The sequence below is a fragment of the Acipenser ruthenus genome, chromosome 14 (assembly GCF_902713425.1).
Source record: "Acipenser ruthenus chromosome 14, fAciRut3.2 maternal haplotype, whole genome shotgun sequence".
NCBI lineage: Eukaryota > Metazoa > Chordata > Actinopteri > Acipenseriformes > Acipenseridae > Acipenser > Acipenser ruthenus.
In genome coordinates this window covers 37,558,530-37,577,434 of record NC_081202.1, presented here as the reverse complement: position 1 = coordinate 37,577,434, position 18,905 = coordinate 37,558,530, and the positions used below count along the sequence as shown (strand labels likewise).

Below are 18,905 nucleotides of genomic sequence, written 5' to 3'. Positions count from 1 at the left end.
AACACAGAAAAATATCAAACATATAGACGTTAACAGATATTTACATATAAAAAGCAATAACTTTCTTTAACTTAGTGGTGCTTTGCTTCATAATATCCATGGAGAAAAACAAGGTATTAAGTATGGTGTCATGCCGAATTTTGCATTATTGTGAGATGTGTTCTGAGGTTTTGATGTCTAAAAAGTACATCTCGTTTATAATACCGAAAACTCACATTTTAACCACGGTGATAATTACACAGACAAACTGCAATGAAACGCTGACGCATGCACATATCTCAAAATAATGCAAAACGGACAGCCAATAGTGACAGACTTAATGCAGTATGTGTAATGTGGATAGGAAAAAGCTTGTGAAATTTCACCAAAGATCCTGTTCCCCTTGTTGATATATCTGTAGTGTCTGCGGGACAGGGAGTTATTAGCCAGTATAAACTGTGTGAGTGTGGGGGGTGCCACTGTATGGTGTAGGGGAGAATAATTTTAAGAAGAAGTCCTTCATTGTTCAGCTGTGGGGCTGTTGAGGGTTGAAAAATATTTATAATTAGCCCTGGAAATATCTCCCTTATTCCACTGTAAGACTGCTCGCTGGAAGTTGAAGACTCATTAGTTGTGGTATTAATGGTATGGATCTGACTCTGTGAGACCTGTGAAGCACAATTACCATTTAAATTCAGTGCATGCTACGACTCTGTAAGGCAGCTGCAGCTGGGCCAGCAGAGTGCTGATTATCTTTGTGTTTAACAGACTTAACAGAGGCTTGGTGGAGCTCCACACCATCTCCTTCCTGTGTCTCTTCATCCTTGACTCCGGTGAGGTGGTTGGTGGTAAAGTGGTGGTAGGGTTTATTGTATCTTGTATTGTATGATTTCTTATTTATTTTCTGAAGCACTCTGCTCAACCACCATTGTCCCATTCCTCCTGCATATCCTCAATGACTTCTTCCTCATCCCCCCCTCCGACCCCCTAGCTGCAGCCCTCAGTCAGACCCGGACCATATTCATCAAAGTCTGCATCTCCCTCTCCAAGGAGAAAACAATTGTTCCAGCTCAATCCCTCAACTTTCTTAGCATCATCCTCGACACAAGATAGGCCACCTTTGCTCTCTCATCTCCTCTTTCCAGATCAGCCGCACCATTTCTAAACGAGACCCGCTTTCCCTCCTTGGGCATTACAAGCTACAGTGCATATCATCAACAGAATTTGTTCTTTTTCTCTCTAATCATGCAATTCTTGCGCCAGACACCCTGAAATCCTACCTGGCAGGCATCTCATTTTACTATCGCTCCTACAACCCCTCCCTCTCTTCTATTCCTTCTGCCCATCTCCTTTCGTGGTATGGCTAAAATCCCCCTCCTATCTCCGCCAAGGCCAATTTGTTCAGCTTAACTTCTCCTTATATCACAGTGTCTCTTCTCTTCCTTATATCACGATCTTTCCCTTCATAAGCCCTGTGTCCGTCTTACCTTCTGTTTATCGATTACAATCGCAGCATCATAACAATGTGTTTTTCTTCCCACCTTGCTCCCTCATTTCTAAAGCTGGCCTCCCATATGTGGGATGGGCAGCAGTGTGGAGTAGTGGTTAGGGCTCGGGACTCTTGACCGGAGGGTCGTGGGTTCAATCCCAGGTGGGGGACATTGCTGCTGTACCCTTGAGCAAGGTACTTTACCTAGATTGCTCCAGTAAAAACCCAACTGTATAAATGGGTAATTGTATGTAAAAATAATGTGATATCTTGTAACAATTGTAAGTCGCCCTAGATAAGGGCATCTGCTAAGAAATAAATAATAATAATGTTAGCTCATCATAATAGGTCACAAGATGTAACTGCAGAACGTTTAAAAGTAGATTTTGAAATGCTATTGCGATAGTTTGCCCGTTTAAAATTGATTCGAACTGATAATATGATTCTTAATAGTGGTGCACACAATATTTTATTTTTTCTTGAGACAGATGTTCACACGGAAAGAAGTGTTTTCTAAGCCCTGTTGAAGGAAACAGAACCGAACAGAGTAGGCTACAGTAACAACATGTTTAGTCTGTCCTTTGTGGTTAAAAAAAAAAAAAACAATAAAAATGAAAAAAGATTAAAGTAAAAACAATCTAGTTGAGTCTATGAATATATTGTCTGAATTGGGCTTTATCAGTTCGTCCACTTCCATCAAAAACTATAAACAATAGGCTGAAAAGTATGTTTTGATAATTGTGAACCCTTTTGTATCCACTGGGAAATGTAACACACGGAACTGTACATCCTTGTCACAAAAACACCCTAACATGGAGCTACTAAAAACAGGCACACCAGTCAAACTGTTCATGTTCAAACTCACTGGTTTTAAAGGTAGGAAGTACATTTGCCTGTGTAATTGGGTGTAATCATTAGCTATTCATAATCACACAATGTGAAGAAATGTACAGATTTACAGTCACGCAAAACGTGACAGAAACAGTCCAAAATCGATATCCGTTTCAACACACGCTTGCTGACAAAGATACAAACTTGATTCTGGAACAACTTTCTCCAGCTAAATTCAGGCAAAACTGAAGTAATGCTGATAGGATCCAGTGGAGAAAATCCTCTTTTTCACTGTCCTTTGATGTCAATCAACTTGAACTTAAATCTACAGCAAGGAATCTTGGAGTTGTCTTTGATCCTGAGCTCTCTTTTGACAGCCGAGCGATTACAAAAACCTATTTTCAGTTTAGGAATATTTCTAGAATTGGACCCATGCTGTCTCACAGGATGCAGAGGTGCTGATTCACGCTTTTGTCTCTTCCAGGATTTATTATTGTAATTCTCTCTTTATAGGAACTTCCTGATTCTACCACTACTTCAGATTCTCCAAAATCCTGCTGTGCTCCTCCTAACACAAACTAAATTAATACAGCACATCAGCCCAGTCTTGGCATCCCTACACTGATGCATGTTAAGCAGATACTTGAGTTTACAGTCCTACTTCTGGCCTATAAGGCTTGTAGGGAACTTGGTGAAGCTGTATGGCTGACTCGCTCCTGATTTTTAAAAGTAGGTTAACCCTTTAAGTAGTGAGTTCTAAAATGCACTGCAGGTCCTACGGGAGTGAGTTTTTTTTTTCTGTCTACTGCCTGCGCCTGATTATTACGAGTACAGCTTACAAACAAGCTGAAAGCTATAGTTTGTATGTATGTAATGAACACTGACGAAATACAGATAAATAATTTTTACCGTAAATGAATAAAACAAATAAATATAATGTTTTATTTTGTCATAGGGAAAGGTTTTGACTAAAAAAAATAACAGGTAGACAATAAACAATAAACAACAGGGTGGAACAGCCACAACAACACATCCTAACAAAAAAAAGGCTGAACTAGATAGAGAGAGAGAGAGTGAGAAAGAGAGAGAGAGAGAGAGACATGAATAAATCATATCCGGGTAAACAGGTTGTGGGGCGGAGGGAGTGAGAGTGTCTAATGCTTCAGCGTATGATACTCCTTGAAGCATGGAGCAACGCACAGAGCTTGGCGCCGCCTCTTCACTGTCGCTTGATGTTGATTGTAAATATTCTTCGCTTATGTCTTCTCTGACACACTCGCTGACATCCGATTCAGTGGAAGAATTCTATGTGTCTGAATTTAAATCGGAATCTGAATTAAGTATTATTTCTAATACTTCTTTCTCACTGAGCAATTTTCGCCAATTTACAGACATCACTGTCATTTTTGTGATGGTTTATTGTATGTAATTCAGTCAATATCTAGAAGAGGGTGCAGAAGACCAATAAAGGTGTCACAGAAACCTAGTTTTACAATATCTTGTTATCAGAAGTTTTGTAGGCTCGGTAATTCAAGTTTAAAGTTGCAGAACGTACCAGAACATTCGTACTCCCTGGGGACCAGAGAGCAGCGAACGTACCGGTACGTTCGTACAACTCAAAGGGTTAAAAACATAACTTTTTGGTTTGGCTTGTTCTTAATTGTTCAGTTCTTTGCGATAACTCTTATGAAAGGTGCTATATAAAACCCAATAACTCTGTTATGAAAGGCGCTATATAAAACCCAATTGTACTTCTTGCATTGTACTCATTTTAATCCTTCATGTAACTTTTTTCACAGTACAGTAAGGATTAAATAATGATTGCTATCTAAATAAGGGAATGCTCCTATAACAGAATACATGTTCTATTCCTGAGCCCTCAGGTAATAGCACTGCTCCAAAAGGCTTTTACTCTAGTTTCATAACTACGTTTCTTTAATATTTCTCAGAATAGTGATTTATATTATTTGTGAGGAACTCCAATTTTTTCTTACAAATTTTTAATGAGAAACACTTTCCTGTACTCAATGTGCAGGGAAGTGTGAAAGTTGCTGCTGCTATAATAGCAAAAGTAGAGTTCAAATTTTGACTAAACAGCAGTTGCAAATAGTTATTTACTAGTGTACAATCTTAAAGACTGAAATATAGTTTAATGTGGGCCATGTAGTCTAAATGCAATCTGACCCAGTTCTGTAAAGGAGAAGCAGGTAAATGTGCGTCTTCCTTTAATGCTGCTGTAGTTCTGCTGTGTTCACAAGCAGTTCATCTGTTCAGTTCTGTAAAGGAGAAGCAGGTAAATGTGTGTCTTCCTTTAATGCTGCTGTAGTTCTGCTGTGTTCACAAGCAGTTCAACTGTTCAGTTCTGTAAAGGAGAAGCAGGTAAATGTGCTCTTCCTTTAATGCTGCTGTAGTTCTGCTGTGTTCACAAGCAGTTCAGCTGTTCAGTTATGTTGCGGTGGCACTGACTGAGTTCCTACACAGTAGGATTTTCTTAACAATGCCGATAGCTGCCATTACTTAACAATATTTTTAAATGAAGTTATTTTGGATTATTATTATAACTGATAATGATTTTTGTCAACAAATGGTTTGTAAACATGAACTAAAATGTGCATGTGAAAGGAAAGGCGTGGTATATGTGTCATTGACACAACCATTGATTAACACAGGTTTTTTTCTTGTACTAACCCATACTTGGCTGTTGTATACCAATTACGAGCCAATATCACAAAGCGTCTGTATCATCCGGAAACCATTCACATGACCACAATATGGCAGTTCAAAGTGATGGGAATCATTAGATTTGGCCCTAGGAGTTCCCTGAACTAAAATACAAAGGCAACTCAAATGGTTTCTGAGATACATAAGAGAAACATAAGAATGCTTAATAATGACATTTTTGTGCAACGTGTATGCCACTGACAAAGCGGTTATTTCTACACGTTTCCCCTGGGACCTCTTACAGAGACCTCAAAGGACTATCCCAGATCAAATAAAATACAATAAATAAATACCTATGATTATTCTAAGCTGACCATGTTTCAAGTAAACGGTAGGGCTTTGTTTTCAGATGAAACAGCATGTTCTTGGTTTCAGCAATTAGGTCTGTAGAGTTGTTGTGGGATTACTGTTTGATTTGGTGCTGGTTTTTGGTTGCTGCTAAATAGGGGCTGGGATCAGACTATCAACTGCAAGTCAAGAAGCCTGCAGTAGGTGGTTTAATTATCGCCTTTCTTCAACATTGGAGATCTATAAAACGCTCAACAGCCTTACCGCGAGCACTGATCTAGCAGTCACTGTTGTTTTGTTTGGCACTGTGGGTGCTTTAAGCCGGGTAGGCTTCAGGGTGCCTGTAAATATCTGGATATGTTGCAATGGGTAGGAGAGCACCCACATTGAAAATTCCTGGCTGACGCATCACAACATGATGGCAACTTTCTGTGCAAAAGATAAACTGTCGGAACATTTTGCTGGGAATGTAAACAGGGGAGCTGCCTTGCTGGGTTAGTGGAGTTGACACTCTGGAGAGGAGGACGACACAAGCACAGTGGGTGTGAAACCACAACAGCTCAATCCTTTCTCTATACACAGACGAGATAAGCACAGTGGGTGTGAAACCACAACAGCTCAAGCCTTTCTCTATACACATACGAGATCAAATGTTTTAAGTGTTGAATTGGTAAGAAAATAATCATACCAAACAGCACTGGAAACAGTGAATTATCTTTACCAAATCAACACTTTGAGTTGTTTATCACTTACATAATGTTCCTTTTCACTACGAAAATTACTAATAGTTATGAAGTTATGGCTGAGATTTACAATTCTAACTTGCATGGCAACTAACATTGAAAAAAAATATTTTGAAACAAGAACTTGTAAAACTGATTTGAGCTATAAAATAATTAATGATATTTAAAAAAAAAACTATGAGTCAATGTTTAATACTTAAAAAATGTATGGGGTCAAACCTTCGGATCCAGCCAATGTGATAAAAAATTAGATTTGCTATAAAAACAGGTCTCTTACAAATTGTTCTGACAATGAAAACGATTTTGTTCCTCGTTACCTGGGCATTCAGCAGATCTTCGCACTTGTGGGCTTGCTTTTGTACTGCAGCTTCAAGGTGTTTTTCACTGGTCTGCTGTTGCTGTAGAACAGCTGACTTCATCAAAGCCTGCGGAGAAAGCCAAAATCAGCTGAGATAAAGGTTTACTGGGTAAAAAGTATAAAGCTATAAAAAACTGGACGGTGGACCGAATTGTGTCAATCTTTCAACTAATGTTATTATATTATGTCCTCGCTCTGCAGCCCTGAACTAACATCCGATTTCCTTTTGAATTCATACAGAGTAAACAACAGTTTATGACACATTCCACACTTGTATTCTTGCACGGCTAGCTTCTTAGATATTTTGATTCATGTTTTGATATTTTGTCTCACACGTAGCCAAAATATGTCACAACCTGTTGAATTTATTACATTGATTTAACCTCTTCAGCTCCAGGATGTACGCAGGTACATCAAAAGCCAGAGCACGTGCAGTACCACGCCATACCTGTGTACGTCAAGGTTTGCCATCTAGTCTATGGGGTTTCTTTCAGCCTGCTCTGTCAGTGAGCATGTTATATAGTTGTGGAATGTTTGTTTTATAGTCGGGCAAGGGGGGAGGTTGGGGTTGACCGCAGTGCTGCCAGATTGTTGGTTTTCCAGCCAAATTTGGCTCGTTTTGAAACCATCTAGTGGGTAAATATTGTCTTTGGTGGTTTGGCTATTTTTATTGTGTATGTTTTTTTTCTTTTCTTTTCGATTATGAGGTCATCACCAGTGCAGAACTTCAATCACCACAGTGCCCTGTATAGTATATTACATCCTCCCTGTCTTCAGTCACCACAATGCCCTGTATAGTATATCACATCATCATCCTGTCTTCAGTTACCACGATGCCCTGTATAGTATATCATGCTCTTAGTCTTTTTTCTGGAACTGCATCCAATAAAATTACAAATTGCACAAACATTCACACTTGCATTCAGCAAATCCAGCTCTTTCCTCAGGACTGGTTAAATGGAGATTCTTACACATGACACTCATATGCATTTGAAATACAGAGAAATCAAAAGTATTTTTATTTGTCATGAATTTAAGAACTGTATCAGTAAAATTAACATTACTTACCGTGTTATTTTTTATTTTTATTTTAAATAAATGAGTAGCACTGGTTTTGTAATACAGTGTATATATTTAAGTCTTAAACGTAAGTTCTGGTTTTTGGCTGGTTTGAAAAACACAATCTGGCTACTTTTTATCCAACCGCATTTCACGCAAACATCCCTTGCATCTGTGAGTGCATTGAGAAGAATGGAAGATACAGCAGCAAAGGTGCATACATAGTATTTACTTTCATTTCTGTACAGTTTATTTGCATTATTACTTGTTTACTTTATATGTAAGTACTTGTTTACTCTCTGTATGCTTTCAAGGTGTTCACATTCCTTGTGCGCTTGCACCAACAACAAACAAGCAAGTACTTCACAAGTTTCTCTTGGATTTACCTGATTTTCACTGGACGTGGACGGCTCTGGAGGATTTTCCTTATCAAGTACACACTAGAGAATTGTGGAGACATGTGCTGTTTGAATTGAGGAGATGTGTTGTTTGAATTGTGGAGATGTCTTGTTTGAATTGTGATGTTTTTTTTTTTTTTTTAATTGTGGAGATGTGTTGCTGTTTGAATTATTATTATTATGATTTGTTTATTTAGCAGACGCCTTTATCCAAGGCGACTTACAGAGACTAGGGTGTGTGAACTATGCATCAGCTGCAGAGTCACTTACAATTACGTCTCACCCGAATGACGGAGCACAAGGAGGTTAAGTGACTTGCTCAGAGTCACACAATGAGTCAGTGGCTGAGGTGGGATTTGAACCGGGGACCTCCTGGTTACAAGCCTGTTTCTTTAACCACTGGACCACAAAGAATTGTGGAGATGTGTTGTTTGAATTGAGGAGATGTGTTGCTGTTTGAATTGTGGAGATGTGTTGCTGTTTTGAATTGTAGAGATGTGTTGCTGTTTGACAGCTCGCGCTGGGGTAGCGCACTGTTGCTGTATTAATGAGCGAGTGCTTCCTGTATCACACGGCTGTGTGATATGGTAAATATCAACTGGATGAGCCCATTATCGTGCAATCATTATCGCACACTAATGACGCTAATTCAAAATTTTAGATTTACAGACCATTCCAGGACAATGTCATAAGGAATCTCATGGACCGCTTTCCTGACAACCTAATTACATCTGCCTTCAACATCTTCAACCCTGATGAGGCAGACGAAGATCACACCATCGACTGGAGGTAGAATATTACAGGCATATGTCTTGGACTCTATTATTTAACAGTTCTATGATAAACTCAGTCAACTTTTTCCCTTGGTTCTGTGTACCATGTATTTATTATTGTTTATTTACCTTTTGATGGGCATGAATTTCTAAAACAACATTTTCACAGACTGGAGGATGAACATTTAAAAAATGACATTATCTTTCCTTGAATTTGCACCTTGTACATTTTGTTCCCTGTTACTAACTGACCGCTACAACACAGAAGTGAGAGCGGAGTACAGAGTGCGTGCTGTCCACCCTCCTGCTGACAGAGTACAACACCCTGACCACTAATCAGGTGCTGCAGCAAGTTATGAGAGTTCACAAGGAAACCATGCCACACTTGGCTAAGCTGGCTGTGATCCCTATTTCAACAGGCGGTTGCAGCATCCACATGGAAAACAGGGGACCTGAGCCACAAAAATCGCGGTCCCTCAAAGCCTCTTTTGCGTGTTCCATACCCAAGCAGGAGATGCATTTATCATGCATGTTTCTCTTGCATAAAACATGTGGGTAAAACCCAGGCATGGTGCAGAGAGCCGTATACAGAACAGCCGTTCAGTAAATGTGGACAAATTTGAAGTGTGCATATATTTAGGTATATACAGTAACTTGCAGCACTCTGTGCAGTAAATACGGTACAGCTGAGCTGTCCAGGTTAAGGAAGAGAGATGCACTAAAATAAAGAGACATATCTGTCTCTTTTATTAACTGGTACCGGCTTGGAACCAGATGCAATCACCCAATGTCCGTGCAGGACTCGGCAAACTACCAGTGTGCTCAACACCGACTAGTACTGAGCAACTATCGGAGCCGGATATGTAATGCCGGCACTGGGTTAATATTGAGCAATGCTGCTTAGGGTAAATGCAATACTCGGTGCAGGGCCATCCCGTGCAGACACCTGGTGCAAGGCTGGGAACAGCATGGAATGGGTTTGGCGACCAGTCTCAGTACCGATCAGAGTGCTCTTGATACCAAGTGTAAAATCACTGGTACTGACAGTAAATAGCTAGGCTATGCTGGCAGAAAAGGAGCACTTGTTTCTCAACCGGTACTACAGGCTGACCGAGGGGCTGAGAGCGGCACCAAGCCTTGGTGGCGCAGGTGATGGTGCACAGAAAAGTGAATGCTCTGTGGAGGCCACTTGGCAAGGAAGCATGGCTTGCACCAGCCATTTGATGCAGGGACCGATATCTGCCAGCTGGCTATCTCCTGCTAGCAGCAGCTGCTCACTAAAGCGGTATGAGACACTGGGGTTTCCCCGGCTGAAGTCGACTCCAGTCAATACAGCCACACAGTGTAGTTATAAACAGCCTTTAACACTAGTAAGTGTCCTAAAACGCGGGGAAAGCACCAACTAAGACGTAGCTTTACAGTAAACTAATGTTATCCATCTGCATCTCCATTTGTGTTTCTTTCCATCTGATGATGTCGATATCCTTCTGCCTGGTGTTGATGTCTGAAGTGTAATGCTGGCTCCAGGGATCAGCTTATTTTGCCTCCCCAGCGCATCACCACACACAAGGGCTGCGACGCTGGCTCTGGGGATTAATCACAGTGTGGTCTCCCCAGCGCATCAGCACATCAGATTGTGCTAAATTCCACAAAATACTTTTGGGGTCTTTATTGTTACATTTCACTTCATTTTGTCATTGGTGACTAGTAAATAATTGTGGTGGTTTTGATATTTTTATTAACATAACCCTGGTCATAAATCAGTTTTCACTAGTTATGCATCAAGTCTTACCATCAAAATGTGTTCTGAATTCACAACATCAGCTGCTTCAATCAGAAACATTTCCTTGGTTCCCGATGACTCTCCCAAAGTTCACCATTTTGATTGGTTCTTATTCCACCCTAATCCACCAAAATAATTGACGTATTTATGTTTTGCCATTATATAGGGCTTGTCATACATATTCATTAACCTGGTCCCGCCCCTCTGAACCTGTGCCGGAGCGAGCAGGTAGGACAGATGAACCAATCAAAATGGTGGACTTTGAAAGAGGAGTTGGGAACCAATTAAATGTTTCCGATTTAACTGGTTGGATTTTAGAAGACATTTTGACAGGAAGACCTGATGCATAACCAACGTGAAACGAAAATAACGGTCAAAACTGATTTATGACCAGGGATAGGTTAATAAATACCAAAACAATTATTTTGAAAAAGGTATTGCAGGAATATGTAGAACATAAAAGAAAGCTAGAGGAAGTAATGCATTGTGTTTAAACTCTACAGCTTGTTCAGTAACACTTAGTGTTGAAAGACTTAGGACAGAGGGTAGGAGACAGAGTGGTGAGGTTATGGAATTGGTTACCAAGCCATGTAGTTGATGCTGAATCATTAGGATCCTTAGACCCAACCTGATCAAGTTTTAAAATCAATCAGCTACTAGGAACTGAAAATTAAACCTTGATTTTAAAAGAATCTTCTGTGTTTTTATCCAAAATTTTTGTATGTATATATTCTGCCCACCAATCTCTTGAATACCCAGGCAGATAAAAGTTTAGAAAGTAAGCCTTTTTCCACAATGTTCTTCCCATGATCTTCAAATTCATAACACGCCAGCTGCCAATAAAACCTAAGGAGTTTTATTACATTAAAGCAAAGAACCTTTTTGAAGTGGATACTGTACTTGTAACAAATGGATACACAAAACAAAATGAAATGCAATAACCTTCTTTAAAAAAAAAAAATGAAAAAAGGGAGAAAGCAACACTGGAAGCTTGCCAAGTCTAAAATGTGTGGAAAGTCTTTTATGTTACAAATAATACAAACGAGTACATTTACATTTTCTAAAGCTTCTCATTTATTTATTTTGCAGGCACATTATTCCAGCCCTTTTATTTTTAATCCTTATAACAACATGGTTTACAAGAACTAATAAATGAAATATCTGATTTCCTCTGTCAGTGCCAAATACAACACTTTTACATCCAAAATCCAAGGGTCAGCCTGAATTACAAAAGTTCTGATGAGCGTTGCTTGAGGGTTTGTACTTTGTAGCACAGAACTATGAGGATGAGGGAATGTTTATGCTTAGGGTGTTTCTTATTGATGTTCTATTGCTATCTCATCAGTCTGGGTAGGCAGCTATTCTTCATAAGCCACTGATTATTATAACATTTATAAAAATGAAATTCTAGGAAAATTATTAGAAATGCTTATGTTTTCAACAAAATCAGGAGCCTACATTAACAGTATAAAGTTGCACCATACACCTTTTGTAAATGGTAATCCTGTATTTAACAAATTAATATAAACTCAAGTTTTTAACCAGGTGGCTCTATACAGTTTATAGATTTAAATATGTGCTTACTGACAGATATAACAAAGTTAAAGGGGATGTTTCATGAGCTTATCTTAATGTCCTTCTGTGTATTTGAAAAATCTCCCAATGGAATGAGAAGTATGTTGTATACTTGACAAAAAATAGTTGGCTGCATCGACGACCAAGAACCTCCTGTGTGTTCCTGGAAGAGCAACATTCCAGAAAACCAACACAGGAAAGCCCATCATGTAAGCGGGTCTGGATGGACCGCTGATATTCCTTATAAGCTGCTTGGTGTGAAGAGGCAGTTGGTTTGGTTGTGGGATCTTCAATGTGTCCCTCATTCAGCATTTTGTTAAACATATGATCAAACAATGATATTTCACATGCACTGGTATAAAGGGATCCATTGTATAAAAATGAGATACAGACGTGCTCAAATTTGTTGGTACCCTTACAGCTCATTGAAATAATGCTTCATTCCTCCTGAAAAGTGATGAAATTAAAAGCTATTTTATCATGTATACTTGCATGCCTTTGGTATGTCATAGAATAAAGCAAAGAAGCTGTGAAAAGAGATGAATGATTGCTTATTCTACAAAGATATTCTAAAATGGCCTGGACACATTTGTTGGTACCCCTTAGAAAAGATAATAAATAATTGGATTATAGTGATATTTCAAACTAATTAGTTTCTTTAATTAGTATCACACATGTCTCCAATCTTGTAATCAGTCATTCAGCCTATTTAAATGGAGAAAAGTAGTCACTGTGCTGTTTGGTATCATTGTGTGCACCACACTGAACATGGGCCAGAGAAAGCAAAGGAGAGAGTTGTCTGAGGAGATCAGAAAGAAAATAATAGACAAGCATGGTAAAGGTAAAGGCTACAAGACCATCTCCAAGCAGCTTGATGTTCCTGTGACAACAGTTGCAAATATTATTAAGAAGTTTAAGGTCCATGGAACTGTAGCCAACCTCCCTGGGCGCGGCCGCATGAGGAAAATCGACCCCAGAGTGAACAGAAGGATAGTGCGAATGGTAGAAAAAGAACCAAGGATAACTGCCAAAGAGATACAAGCTGAACTCCAAGGTGAAGGTACGTCAGTTTCTGATCGCACCATCCGTCGCTTTTTGAGCGAAAGTGGGCTCCATGGAAGAAGACCCAGGAGGACTCCACTTGACAGAAAAACATAAAAAAGCCAGACTGGAATTTGCTAAAATGCATATTGACAAGCCACAATCCTTCTGGGAGAATGTTCTTTGGACAGATGAGTCAAAACTGGAGCTTTTTGGCAAGTCACATCAGCTCTATGTTCACAGATGAAAAAATGAAGCTTTCAAAGAAAAGAACACCATACCTACAGTGAAACATGGAGGAGGCTCGGTTATGTTTTGGGGCTGCTTTGCTGTGCCTGGCACAGGGTGCCTTGAAATTGTGCAGGGCACAATGAAATCTCAAGACTATCAAGGCATTCTGGAGCCAAACGTACTGCCCAGTGTCAGAAAGCTCTGTCTGTGTCACAGGTCATGGGTCCTCCAACAGGATAATGACCCAGCCTCGCTTTGCCACGCTACTCCACTACTCCGCTCGCTCCACTGGCTCCCGATCACCGCTCGCATCCAGTTCAAGACTCTTGTACTAGCCTACAGATGCCTTGACCAGTCTGCACCCAGCTACCTCCAGACCCTCATCTCTCCCTACACCCCCACTCGACCTCTCCACTCCGCCTGCACTAGAAGACTAGCTCTACCACCGCTACGCTCCCCTGCCTCCAAAGCCCGCTCCTTCTCCACCCTTGCTCCGCAGTGGTGGAATGACCTTCCTAGAGATGTCCGGACTGCCCAGTCCCTGACCACATTCCGGCGCCTCCTTAAGACTCACCTCTTCAAAGAGCACCTGTAGAACTCCTCTGTTTGTATCCTGGGACACTATCACCCTTCATGTAAATGTGCTTTATTTTGCTCTTATCAGCCCCTATTTTACTGCATTTAATCCTGTACTTCAGAATACTGTAATCTGCCAAGTTTTTAACCTGTAGTACTTTGTATTTAATCACATCCTGATGTAACTATCACTATTTAAACATATCCTGATGTAACTATCACTATTACCTGCTGTATTATTGAATTGTGGTTTGTCAAACTTGTACTTTACTTGAACTAAAGTTATTGTATTTCTTGCTCTTATTGTATTACTTGTATTGTAACGCTTGAAATGTTTTTGCTTACGATTGTAAGTCGCCCTGGATAAGGGCGTCTGCTAAGAAATAAATAATAATAATAATAATAATAAACACACAGCTAAAAGCACCCAAGAATGGATAAGAACAAAACATTGGACTATTCTGAAGTGGCCTTCTATGAGTCCTGATCTGAATCCTATCAAACATCTATGGAAAGAGCTGAAACTTGCAGTCTGGAGAAGGCACCCATCAAACGTGAGACAGCTGGAGCAGTTTGCTCAGGAGGAGTGGGCCAAACTACCTGTTAACAGGTGCAGAGGTCTCTTTGAGAGCTACAGAAAACATTTGATTGCAGTGATTGCCTCTAAAGGTTATGCAACAAAATATTAGGTTAGTGGTCCCATCATTTTTGTCCATGCCATTTTGATTTGTTTTATTATTTACAATATTATGTTGAATAAAAAATCAAAAGCAAAGTCTGATTTCTATTAAATATGGAATAAACAATGGTGGATGCCAATTACTTTTGTCAGTTTCAAGTTATTTCAGAGAAAATTGTGCATTCTTCGTTTTTTGTGGAGGGGTACCAACAAATTTGAGCACGTCTGTATTGGATTCTGCAAAAAGAAACAAGTTAAAAAGAGGATCAGCCTGACCTGTTACTGTTACAGGATAGCTGTAATGATGGATTACACAAATGGTACAAGTTAAGAAAGACATGCTCTCACTCCATTTGTTTGTGAAGAGGAGTCCAAGATATTCCAGGTTTGGGTTTATTACTGAGAAGGGGTTGATATCCATGAAACTTTTTTGACTTTTGTTAAAAAAGCCAACAGTCAAGAATCAAAATTGTATTTAGTTGAATTAAGTTAGAAAAGTGAATAGCTCAGCACCACTAAGCTGTTGCATTTGGGGGTTATTTTTTTTGGCAGTGTATACAGATCGATAATTAGTGAGAAAACTCATACTATAAGAACAAAAAGATTTATACCAATGTGCATGTGTTTTGGAGTCCAAATAGCTACCACAGAAAATAACTGTGTCTCCATTAGATGAAATTCAACCTACATGATTTTAAAACCATTTACATGTGATCATTAAGTGCATTTAATCACCGAGATCCGTTTTCAAAAGGAGGAAGAGATCAAAGTGGCCAATTTAAAATTACAAGGTCAAAGCTTTAACAAACGGGAAAGCGGAGCTCCAACACAAACTCGTCTCCCAAAGTAAACTTTGAATCGGGCTGGTTAAATATGTCATGCTAATCATCCCCAGACTTTCTGCCTTGGAATTGTACTGCATGGCTGAGGTCCACCAGTAAATCATTAGGTGTAAGAAGGAATTAAAGCACTAACATCCCTTTAAAAAAAACTTCTCACTGCTTACAGATGTGTATTGACAAGACATGATGTATTCACTTCAGTAAGCTCAATAAGGGATGCATTAATCATACATACCATTTCTGTTTATTGTTGAATTACATTTGTTTTTCACACTCTGTGTCCCTTAAACTGGGATAAGTAACTTAAATGAAGTTTTTTTTCAACATAAATTAATAGGTGGAAAATCAAGGCCTTTGCCCACCCAAGTAATTTGACTGCCCTCCACGTATAAAAAAAACAAGTTTAAACCGCTGTGACTGTAGCAGCCTTTTGGTGACTTTCACACGATTTGATTGGCTCCTGTAATGTTTTCATTTGCATATCTCGATTACTCATAATTCTATAGTTATTGCTTTCTCCCACCTTAACTCAAAAGCTACTTGTATTTATATACACAGTCATCCTCGATTAACTCAACACCCCACGCGGATGCCATTTAGTGTTGACTTATCCAAGGTGTCGAATTAACCACGGATGCACACGAGCCATGGCATTAACATGCATATAAATAAGTAACAGAACTCACACATTTACACTATTTACAAGTTTATTTTTTAGGTAAATGTCCTTATGAAAATGGTTGAAAGAAATGCAGTAAATGAATCAGTTACAGTATACAGTACTGTACAAACTCGGTACAACTCGTATAGTTCCACTGAAATAAGAATTAATATAATAACTACAGCTTTATTTTTACGAAAACAATCCAACCACAGACTGCGCAAACTGTTGACTATACTTTTAGGTATTGGCTTGTACTGTCTAATTTGATGGCTTAAATAGCAAAAGTTAACAAATGTACATACAGAATTAACTCGGTGAACAAAAACAATAATAACTTACAGTTTCACACAGAAATCAAATATTGTTGATTGTTTCGCATGCAATAACCTGATAAACTAGCATTTCTGTTTCTTTGACTAAGGCCACAATGTGAAAGTGCTACCATCACATACCACAAAACAAATGGGAAAGTAACAAAAATGTTGTCATCCCAGGTAATCGGATAATATCTAATATAGTTCGCCGCTCCTTTCCTTTTTGAGCATTCATGTTACTACACCAAAAACTTGTGTATTTCCATATATAATTAGAATGACATATTTCAGGACCTGCAAGGTCCTAATTGTTTCTCTGACCTTTCACATAGGAAAAACAGAACAACACTTAGCTTTTAACTTGTGACTAAACTATGAAATGCTTTTGTAAAAAATAAATAAATAAATAAATAAATAAATAATAGTAATAATAATAATCTTACCTTGTTCTTCAGTAGCCACTGTTTGCTCGTTGTCACGGTCTTCTACCATTTGAACAGAAGCTATGACGGTGAGTTATTGGAAATACTGGACTTGCATTTTGCATTTGTGCCCTATCTTTTGCCGTTATATTCGGTACTAATTTAGATTTGTTTCCGGAGCTCATCGATGGCCTTAGGAATCTTTCCATGGCTGAACTAAAGCTCGCACTGAAACCCGGCCACACTTCTCACTATACAAATAGCGTGTATGCGCTCTACTGACATGTACAGTGATAGTGGGGAGCAAATGTTTGAGTTTTGGTTTTTTTGCAAAAAATTGAAAATTCTGCGAGAGTGAGAGCAATTCTTTTCCGCAATCGCGGAATCCTGAAGGGACTAACTTCTTGGATAAACATTTTTTCAAGTACAACAGTTCTTCCAAAATGCAAACGTATAGTCTTTAACAGGCTTTTAAAAAATATTACACCATAATACATTCAAATAAAAATGATATAGCCCAACCAATTACCTTTGAGGAACTTGTGGGCATTAGGACCCTGGTAAGCAACCCTGGGGTTGTTCGGACAGCACTCCATCATTGAAGGGCACTGAAGCCAAAATACTCAGTTTGTTGTACTCAATCAAGGTTAATTATAGAATCCAATACAGATGAGACTGGTTCTCACATGTACAGTTGTAGTCAAATGTTTACATACCCCAATGAAATTTATAAATCATAGAAATTTCTCTTTCAAATAATTATAGGAAAAATCTTTAGTAGCAAATGTTTTGCTTTTGTGGATGAGAAAAACAAGTAACAAGAAACAGATACCTACATTTATTTATTTCAACAATTTTTTTTGCAAAACTCCAAAAATGCTAATTCAACAGTATTCTTACCCTGACAAGGATAATTAAATGAATATCTAGTTGAGGTACCTTTAGCAATAATAACCTATTTTAAACGATTACGATATTTGTCAATGAGCTTTTGGCATGATTTTTTCGTGATTTTGACCATTCTTCAACGCAGAATTGTTCCAGCATTCAAATTCTGAGGGCTTCTTCAGCTCATACCAAAGATTCTCAATCGGATTTAGATCGGGACTAGGCCATTCCAGAACCTTGATTTTCTTCTTCTTTAACCATTCTGAAGTAGATTTTGATGTGTGCTTTGGATCATTGCTGTGTTGGAACATCCAGTTGCGCTTAAACCAAGTTTTATAGCAGAGGGCAAATATCTTTTGGTATGCTATGGAATCCATTTACCATGTATTGGAACTAAATTTCCTGTGCCATTAGAGGAAAAACAGCCATATAAGGATATTACCACCTCCATGCTTGACAGTAGGTATGGTAACGACTATCAGCGTGACCAAATAGCTCGATTTTTTCCACAAAACCTTTGACCAGAACTCATATCCATCATCCAAATGCTGTTTTGCAAACTTTAAGCGATTGACCTTGTGACATTTTCCTAAGAGTGGCTGGGGACCACAGCAAAAGCTTGCGGGCCACACAATGGAGACTGGGCGACCGCAGGCTGCCTGGTGATTGATGTAGGCCACCACTGTTGTGTTCTCTGTGTGGGCAAGCACATGTCTCCCTTGAACCTCCTGCAAAAAATTCTGCAAGGCCAGATAAACTGCCTGCTGCTGTAAAACATTGATGTGGAGACCCTTCCATGGGGGGTTACACACACCTTGCACGCCTCAGATATGCTGGACGTGTCCGTGGTGACGACCTACTGATTACACTACCCAGCACTACGCCTAGGCGCAGATGTGTCTGCTGTTTCCTGCAAGAGAGTGCCCTTAGACAGAGGTGGGATTCTGTCAATAGGCAGTCGCGGTTCAACGTGTGCTGTTGAACCAGACCTGCAGAGAGTGCATGTGCAGGAGACCCAATGGGAGGGACTGGGAAGCTGCTGCCATCAGGCCTGTAAGTTTCTGGTATGTCACTACCATTAGTGCTCTGTTGAGCTGAAAGAGCTCCAAGCAGATGGCTATTCTCTGCACTCTGCCGTCCAACAGAGTGGCCAGCATGGACTCGAAGTCCAAGCACACTCCCAGATAGGAGGCTGTCTAGGAAGGTGTCAGCTGGCTCTTCTCATTTTTCGCAGGCCAAATGGAAAGTCAT

General features: G+C 39.4%; 1 protein-coding gene across 4 annotated transcripts in view; it reads right to left on the bottom strand.

The window, feature by feature from the left end:
• LOC117419455 (coiled-coil domain-containing protein 91-like) overlaps window positions 1-18,905 on the bottom strand; it is a 242,464-nt gene that overhangs the window by 83,356 nt on the left and 140,203 nt on the right. For all 4 annotated transcript variants that reach the window (XM_034032207.3, XM_034032206.3, XM_058986475.1 and 1 more), the window contains one exon: window positions 6,369-6,476. In XM_034032207.3, the coding sequence (XP_033888098.1) occupies window positions 6,369-6,476 (108 nt within the window). The remainder of the gene's footprint in view (window positions 1-6,368; window positions 6,477-18,905) is intronic.